The 9,952-nt window shown below is 36.1% G+C and overlaps 1 protein-coding gene across 1 annotated transcript in view; it reads right to left on the bottom strand.

The window, feature by feature from the left end:
- Positions 1–5,925: 5,925 nt before the first annotated feature.
- Positions 5,926–9,952, bottom strand: part of LOC119598735 — a 19,209-nt gene continuing 15,182 nt past the window's right edge. Inside the window, exons 11-12 of the mRNA XM_037948519.1 lie at positions 9,099–9,161; positions 5,926–8,610 (exon numbers count right to left, since the gene is read on the bottom strand). Of these exons, the coding sequence (XP_037804447.1) occupies positions 7,595–8,610; positions 9,099–9,161 (1,079 nt within the window). The 3' untranslated portion in view covers positions 5,926–7,594. The remainder of the gene's footprint in view (positions 8,611–9,098; positions 9,162–9,952) is intronic.

Raw genomic sequence — 9,952 nt, 5'->3', positions numbered from 1 at the left:
TCCTGACCACTGTCCTCACCATAGCACAGAGGATTCTTGCTCAGGGTAGAAGAATATTCATAAACTGGGTCCCCAGTCACATAGGCATCAGAGGGAATGAGCTTGCTGACAGACTCGCTGACATTGGCAGGGGTATGCCCCCAAATCCCATGATCATACAACCAAGCTGAAAAATCATAAGGTACAAGTGTAATACCACAGCTCGTGCCTTCCTCCTGCAGCTTCACAAAGAGAAAACGAGATCCTCTCCCACAGGCACCTCACAGAATCAGACTAGGTTACCATTGCGCATGGCAAATCATAGAAACAATTGACTATGCAGAAAGGTGTTGCATGCATTGTGGCGAGCCGAACGCCACCCTGGTACATTACTTATAGAGTTGTGAGCATACACAATTTCTGAAACAGGGACCCCCCACAACAGCCACCAGGCTGGTAAAGAGTTTACGCTGCATGCTTACATCAGGCGGCAGGAGCGCCTGCTGGCAATCCCGTCACCACGGTAAGCATTGGGTGTCACAGAACAATATGAGACAGCCATAAAAAGCCGACACAGGCCTGGCCATATATACATGGAAGGCCCGGGCGAAGCTCGATCTTCGCTAATCTCAATGTATGTATAAACCGAGATCAGCAATCCCCCGATCCTCCAGCGGAACACGACAACTGCAGCAGCAACACAAGGACTGCCCAGCCCTTAGCCGACTGGGGAGTCATAACGAGATAAACTAGTCCAAGTGGTAGATGCCAAACCATTATCTACCACAACAGTTATAAAAAATAAGAATAAGTAGGAATAGAAAAGTTATCATTTATTTAGATGATTAATCTCGTATCTCTTCTCATAGCCACAATTATTCTAACTAGCAATTAAAACTACAGAGTCGACGAACCAAGACCAACTTACCGATTGTCTTCCCTTTATAATCGAGTCGAAAATTGCTGTACCTCTGCCGACCTGGGTTAGCTATGACCTTGATAGGAGGGTGATACTAATTAGTAATTAAGTGGTTCACGAATGGCTAATTATTCAATGCTTCACGTGTGATAGCGATTAGTGATTTAGAGATACCCAATCCTCACGAGATGATGTTAATAATGTTTATGTGTTCTCCACAGAAAGCAGTCTTGAATCCCAAAACACAAGCAAGTAGTATAAGTTTCCTTGTATTTCGAATCCGCGAACTGCCGCTGATCCCAATGCAAAATTATTCTCTAGCACCCATATCTTACGACTGATAATAGGCTATAGTAGGTCTAAATGCTTTTAAATGAAAACACCTAGTTATGGTTAATGCAAGGCAAACATGAAAGACAGTGAATCAAACCGCCCTTGTTTATACTTAAAAACACATGTTATTGAGCTAGCTCAATTGACTGATTACTTAAAATCATCTGCGTCAACAGCTAAAAGCAAAAGCCATTTGTATTTTGCATTCCCCCCCCCCCCCGAAACATGGCATTATAGCTGTAAAATATGCACAGGGCAGTTGATGAGTGAATTTCTATTAAATTCATAAAAAAAAAAAAAAACAGTACACATATTATAGTGATACACATTGTTACTTGAGATAGAGGCTCCATCAGTAATTACAATAAACCGTCTCAAAGGCCAGCAAAAATCTCATCTGAAAAGTGTTCACGTTTAGATACTCTGCTTCGACAGTATTGCAAGCATGTCTTACTCCCTTCATAATATCTTAGGAACAAGGAGTTACTGGATATATCACTATCACGATTTTTTGTTTACTAATGTCAAACAATTCAACGGCATTCTCACTTTTTGTTTTCAAGGGATGTGAATATGGCTGATGAATGACGATATTTGTAACGACCCTAAGATATAGGTGTGTTCGGTTAGCTAATCATATACAGTAAAAGTGACCAGGCACGGCATGACGAAATTTGGACAAATTATATGGCTTGTACATCAGTGACATTACGGTTTTCTGGTTAGGTTTTTTTTTTTTTTTTTTTTTTTTTTTTTTTTACAACTCTCTAGATCAAGGAATTTCCTTTTGTATTAAATGGACACCTTGGCCAACCGCAGTAATTATTATGCCAATAACAACAGATTTTGAAACTCATTTTTGCTAGTGCTGCTGTTATTGTTGGTGTTATAATCTTCGGTTTTTGGTGACGTACCTTGCAATGTGTGTTTAGGATTCAGAATTTTCATGTTATTTGTAAGAACTACAAATTAGGAGAAAGAAGCATATGACACGCATCATCCGTGGGTCTAGTTGTAGAGATCGTGCTGGGTTATATTGTTGTTGTTGTTGTTGTTGTCTTCTGTATACCCATTCTGTGGTGAGATTCACGACCAGGAGGGGCTAAGGTTTTCATTCATAGGCGGCATTGCAGCTGTTTCTTGAGGGGGGGGGGGAAGGCGAGCGCAGTGAGCAAAACTTGAAAAAAAAAAAAAAAAAAAAAAAAAAATATATATATATATATATATATATATATATATATATATATATATATATATATATATATAACTGGACCTTTATATATAATTAAGTAAAATGAAAAACAAATATCGTGGCCCTGGGGGCGAAGGGGGGCAGCCAGACCATAAGGGGAGAAAAGAGTCTTGGGGGAGGGAGGGGGAGAGGCCGACCCAGCCTCCCCCCCAATGGACACTTATGGTTTCATTGGGAGAAAGATTTCTGAAGTTACTGGGTGATAACACGGGAAACACCGCGATGGCAAGTTAGTTCATCCCGTGATATTTCTCTCTGTCTGTCTGTCTGTCTGTCTGTCTGTCTGTCTGTCTGTCTGTCTGTCTGTCTGTCTGTCTATCTGTCTGTCTGTCTCTCTCTCTCTCTCTCTCTCTCTCTCTGTAGGTGTAGGTGTAAGTATATATGCATATCTATGTATATGTAACATCACATATATAAAGCTGGGTTACAGAGAGAGAGTGTGAGTGTGAGTGTGTGTGTGTGTGTGTGTGTGTGTGTGTGTGTGTGTGTGTGTGTGTGTGTGTGTGTGTGTGTGTGTGTGTGTGTGTGTGTGTGTGTGTGTGTGTGTGTATCTAAAGTCATGACACATTTCGAATGATGAAAATAATAACAATAACATAGATGATACCACTGATAGTAATAATAACAACAATAAAACCCATAATCATTAACAATTTTCATAATAAAAATAATGATAATGATGATGGTAATAATAATAGTGATAATGTTATTAAATAATAACAAAAATACCAACAGTATAATAGTAACAGCTATTATAATGATTGATTGGTCGACTGAGTAATAGTGATTAAAATAGTAATAAAATAATTTATAAAAATGGTAATACTACTAATAGTGATATTACTAACTATTACAATAACAACAACGACAACAATAATATAATAATGGTAATATTAATGATAATGACAATAACAATATGCATAATCATTGCAATAATAATATCAATAATAATAATAACACTAAATATAATAAAATTATTATAATAATTCTTGTTAGTGATGATACAGACAATATGGCAACAACAATTACAAGCTAAATGTCAATCACATATATATGCACACACACACACACACACACACACACACACACACACACACACACACACACACACACACACACACACACACACACACACATTGTATATATATATATATATATATATATATATATATATATATATATATATATATATATATATATATATATGCTACGCCAGTGGGTCTTTGTCTGTGCGAAACATGTGTTAACATGAAGGGACCTGGGCAAACATGACGCAGCTGGCTGTGAGCGGAGGAGCGGAGGAACAAGCCAAGAGACGCGGTTGGGTGCTGCTCCTGTGAAGACCTCGTGTGTGCCCTTGTGACCTGAGATAAACCTGGTGTTGCCCTGTTATAAGCTGTATTGTGCAATGTGACATACTGGTTTCCCCCCCCCTGTATTGTGCCTATAGAAAAGTGTACGGGTAAATAACTTGTGTAAATAAAAGAAAGACTGTCATTTTGTGTTTATTTCGTGCCCTGCCTCGCGACTTGGCGTTTCCTCTCCTGGTGTTCTGGGACGCTGTGGTGTTCGGTGCCTCTTGGAGCTGTTCAGTGTTCACGACCCTGTATATAACACGCCGTCTGCCTAGCCTGCCTTGTGTTGGTGGCAGAGAGACGAGGCGACCGGCGTAACATATATATATATTCATATATATATGTATATATATACATACACACATATATATATATATATATATATATATATATATATATACATATACATACATATATACATATATACACATACATATTATATACATTTATACATATATATACATACATACATACATATATATATATATACATACATACATAAATATATACATACATACATATCTATATATACATACATATCTATATATACATACATATATATCTATATATACATTTTTCTTTAACGGTAGGTTCATGTATGAGCCGCCGTGGTTACAGCATGATACTTATTTATAGTTTTTCATGTTGTGATGCTCTTGGAGTGAGTACGTGGTAGGGTCCCCAGTTCCTTTCCACGGAGAGTGCCGGTGGTACCTTTTAGGTAATCATTCTCTCTATTTATCCGGGCTTGGGACCAGCACTTGACTTGGGCTGGCTTGGCCACCCAGTGGCTAGGTAGGCAATCAAGGTGAAGTTCCTTGCCCAAGGGAACAACGTGGCGGTCGGTGACTCGAACCCTTGAGCTCAGATTGCCGTCGTGACAGTCTTGAGTCCGACGCTCTAACCATTTGGTCACCGCGGCCTTGACGATCATTGGCTTCCATGAATTTTTCTTAGCAATTTAGAGCGGTGGTTTGCCATTGCCTTCCGCCCGGTGTTTTTATCGAGTCACCATCTCTTTTTACCCGGCACTGACTAGAGCTGGCTTGGCCACCCAGTGGCTAGGTAGGCAATCGAGGTGAAGTTCCTTGCCCAAGGGAAACAACGCGGCGGTCGGTGACTCGAACCCTCGAACTCAGATTGCCGTCGTGACAGTCTTGAGTCCGACGCTCTAACCATTAGGCTACCGCGGCCCCCGATATATACATACATACATATATATCTATATATACATATATATACATACAATACACACATAATATATAATATATACATATAATATATACATACATAATATACTATATACATATATATATATACAATATATATATATACATATATAATACTATACATAATATATATACTACATATTAATACATTATATATATAATTAATATAATACATACATAAATATATATCTATATATACATACATAAATATATATCTATATATACATACATAAATATATATCTATACATACATACATATATATCTATACATACATACATATATATATATATATATATATAACACACATATACATATATACATATATATATACACATACATATACATATATATATGTATATGTATATATATGTATATACATATACGTATATATACATACGTAATTATACATATATATATATATATATATATATATATATATATATATATATATATATATATACATATATACATATATATTACATACATATATACATATATATATACATATATACATATATATACATACATATATACATATATACATATATATATATATACATACATACATATATATATATATATATATATATAGATAGATAGATATAAATAAATATAAATATAAATACAGATATAAATATAAATATATCTATATATCAATCTATCTATCTATCTATCTATATCTACATATCTATATCTATATCTATATATCTATATCTATATCTATATCTATATCTATATCTATATCTATATCTATATCTATATCTATATCTATATATATGCAAGACCCTAAAAGAGAACCATAACTTGCTCGCTACCAAATTACTTGACAAGACCCTGAGGTAAAGAAAATGTTGTGATCGTTTATCTAAGCTTTTATTACCAGAGAATATGATATCAAAATGAGAACCACCAACGCTCAAACACGCTCTCACTCTCACTTGAGATCCTGCACTTGAGTTGCATTTCTGAATCCGACTATCTGACTCGGATAGTATTCGTCTATAACGATAAAAAATAAACATTTAAATGTGTGTAAATACATATCTCATACCATTACAGATTATCAAGAAATTGTAGTTTTTTTTTGTTTTTTTTTTAACAAAAACGAAAAAATAAGATAAGCAGTGATATGAACAATTTAAATTTCTTTTCACCACTCCGTATCTTAAGTCTCAATATTGATAAATATCTTAATTTTCTGTACTGTACATAAAAAAAGAAAGAAAGAAAAAAGAAAGACAAGAACACTTAAAAACAACGTATACCAATAATAACAAAATAAAACAGTGAGCTAGATAAATCTTTTTATTCATCTTTCCAAAGAAAGCGTTATCAGAAAACAAAATCATGTTACTTAAACGTTTCTTCTATTCTCTCATATGAAAACATAAACCTGCTTACATGAACAAGTTCACAGACCTGTGACTTTTATTCTATCACCATTTTATACAGCACCAACAAACTGTGTCATACTGGACCAGACTTATGCCATTACTTTTTTTAACATACGAATAAGGTCTCTATACATTTTTTCCAATTATAGTAAATTTTCACTTACATACATGTATACACACATAGTACATACCATTCCACATTTGTATATTGATAAACTTTGCTTCTGTGACACTATATATTTATAAATGTTTTCAGTTATACATTTGTTTTCTGTAAAAGAACAATATTTTCTTTTCACTTAAATATATAAAAAGGAACACTTTTCTTTTCTTCAAATACAAAAGGCCCAAAGAAAGGAATAAGAACAAATATGCTGTACTTTTAAAACAGAGACGATGTATCTTATGGCTCTCATTCACCTCCAATACCAGCAAGGTATACAAAACAAACAGTAAATAGGAACAAATATGAGGTAGAAAACTGGCTAAAAGTGCAGAAAACAAAAATCGTAGTTTCGTCAATACCTGTTTTGAAGTGAACCATCAAGTACTGAAGTATACATTTTCATACGTAAAGAACAGCCAGCTTCAACAAAAAACAAGGATCTCAATTAGTGAGATTCAACATCTTCTATACTTTGAACAAGTACAGGAGGCTGAGTAAGAGGGGGGTGTCTCTCACTCCCTCATTCTCAGTCAGGGAGCGAATCTCCCTCTTTTGGTCTCACCATCACTTTGCAGCCGCAAAAACATAACACACAAAAATTAGAACTCCCCTTTTGTACAAAAATATAGAGTATTAACAAACGCAAAAGTAAAAATACACTTACAATTTGTCTTTATGATGCGAGTACAAAAGCATTTATCATGTTACAAAGGTTTCCGAGAACAATGTTCCAACCTATTGATAAAGCCTATAATACAAAGCACAACATGTAATCATTACGTATTGCTAAGTACTTCCATGTGTCAACCAGACACTGTGTTCTTCAAAATCTTTGGCTCCAAAGGTCATTTTACAAAGCTCAGCAGATTTCCACTGACACAGTCAGCAGCAAACCCGATATTGGGATACAGAAATACAATAATGAGATATAACTTTTGTAAAAATACTGATCTACTTTTTTTAACATCACTCGTGTTTTTGTGAGCGCAAGCATCTGTAGACTGCCTGTGGATTGAAGGGAAAGATGCCAAATTTCTCAAACTTGGCCCGCACTTCAGCAGGGGCAGCATGGGTGCCAATGCAGCTGATGATGAAGGGTGCAAAGTTCTCTTCAAGCAGTGCTTTCAGGCCGTTCTTGCCACTCCAGTCACTCACGGCCTTCCCCCAGTGCATGCGGAAATACTCCACTACAATCCACTCAGCAGGACTCAGCAGAAGAGACATGCTCTGGGGCACAGGGATGAGCTGAACACCCTGAGTCAGCAAGCACTCGCTCATCTTGGTCAGGCGGATATTGGAGATGTATTCATTGGTGAAGAGAGCCACAGGGAAGTTGGCGTGTTTCTTCTTGAGCCACGGAACGAACACATCACTGACAAACTCTACAATGCAATCGCTGTAGAGCCAGCCATTCATAGAGGAGCCCAGCACCCAGTCACTCCCTCCCTCCGTGTTCTTCAGAGATGCGAAAAGCTTCTCCGGCATCACCATCCGGGGAAAGATCACAATGCCCGGACCGCGCTCCCCATCTGCACCCAGGGTGAAGAGAACAGACACAGTGTCCTTCTCATTTGAGCAGTGTACCTTCCCTGGGAACATCCGGTGGAACTTGATCTCACGAGTGTGTTTGTCCAGGAAGAAGTTGAGCTCCTGCATGTAGTAGATGCGGTTGGCAGGCCCCTTCTGGAATGAGGCCATGTCCCTCTGCAGCTTCTCCACCCACTGCTGCGACTCCTGCTTGATGGGAAGCGGCAGGAGCTGTACCCTGTCCTTGCTTTCCTGGGGCAGGCGGTCTGAGTGCCTCGCCCGGAAGCTGTTAAACCATTTATCCACCTCCTGTTCGCAGCAGAAGACATTGGTGACTCCCCGTGCCTCCAAAAGCTGTGTGGCAGTGTGGACGATGCTCCCTGAGGTGGATGGAAGCCCGACATCTATCAGCTGCAGGAGCAAGGCCTCGACTACAGCGAGGACCTCTGGGCTGTCTTTGAGGCAGAGAAACACAACATTACAGAAAATGCACACTATTTCAAGACTAACTGATATTTCTACATATCTTTCTTATAAAATAAGATGACAAATTTGATTACTTTTTGTGGGAAGATAAACTGAAGCATAAAAAAAAAAAAAAAAAAAAAAAAAAAAAAAAAAAAAAAAAAAAAAAAAAAAAAAAAATATATATATATATATATATATATATATATATATATATATATATATATATATATATTATGATAATTTTCTGAACTTGCCTGTACAAGTCATATCCTTGAAATTCACAATACGCACACTTTTATATCTCTACACATCTAATATTTTTTACAAACATACACACGCTCCTGCAAATCCATGGGCTATAAAATAACACGAATTCACAAATTCACTCACTCACTCTCTCTTGTACTCTCCCTCAAACAGACGGAAGCACAGGATCACTACCATACAAAACTCTAAGGACACACATTTTACTTACAAGTTCTATGGCAGTGTTGATGCCGCACGGGCTGATGCTGCTGGTCCACGGGTTCTTTCGCAGCTGTAATGATTATGACTCATATTAACATGTTATATATAACAGAACAGGATTTATTTATTATTTGATTTGCATACTTGCCTTCACAGAATAAGGTAAAAGAAGCAAAACTGATGTACCATAGATTTTACCAAGTCATATCAGAACAAACTTGAAATATTAATGCGAAAAAAGAAAAAAAGAAAAAAAATCACAGATATTAAAATATATGAAAGTTTTGATAAGTTATAAAATGATGATGATGATGATGATGATGATGATGATGATGATTGATAATAATAATAATAATAATAATAATAATAATAATAATAATAACTGTAACAGTAATAATAATAATAATAATAATATTAATAATAATAATAATAATAATAATAATAATAATACTAACAACAATAATAATTATAATAATAACAATAGTTGTAGCATTATTATTATTGCTATTAGTCATAAGAATAATAACAGCAATGACAATATAATAATAATAATAATAATAATAATATCCAAGAAATAAGACAAACAGGTGAAACCATATATGCAGAGACTGTGGCGTGTGGGATGCATCGAGCGTACCAACCAGTCCCCGCAAAAGTCACAAGGGAAGGGGCAAGTCCAATCGGTTTAATAATACGGATTGTAATTGAGGGATTCAACCCCACCCTTCCCTGGGGATGAACTGTGGGCCCTGCACCAACATTTTATAATACCACCATAAGTACTTATGAAGCTATCCTTGTATAAACAAATTTAATAAAACAGCTACAGAACATATAGCTCGTACCCTCAATGCATTGAGT

Source organism: Penaeus monodon, chromosome 41, assembly GCF_015228065.2.
Source record: "Penaeus monodon isolate SGIC_2016 chromosome 41, NSTDA_Pmon_1, whole genome shotgun sequence".
NCBI classification, from domain to species: domain Eukaryota; kingdom Metazoa; phylum Arthropoda; class Malacostraca; order Decapoda; family Penaeidae; genus Penaeus; species Penaeus monodon.
This window is presented reverse-complemented; position numbering and strand designations above follow the sequence as displayed.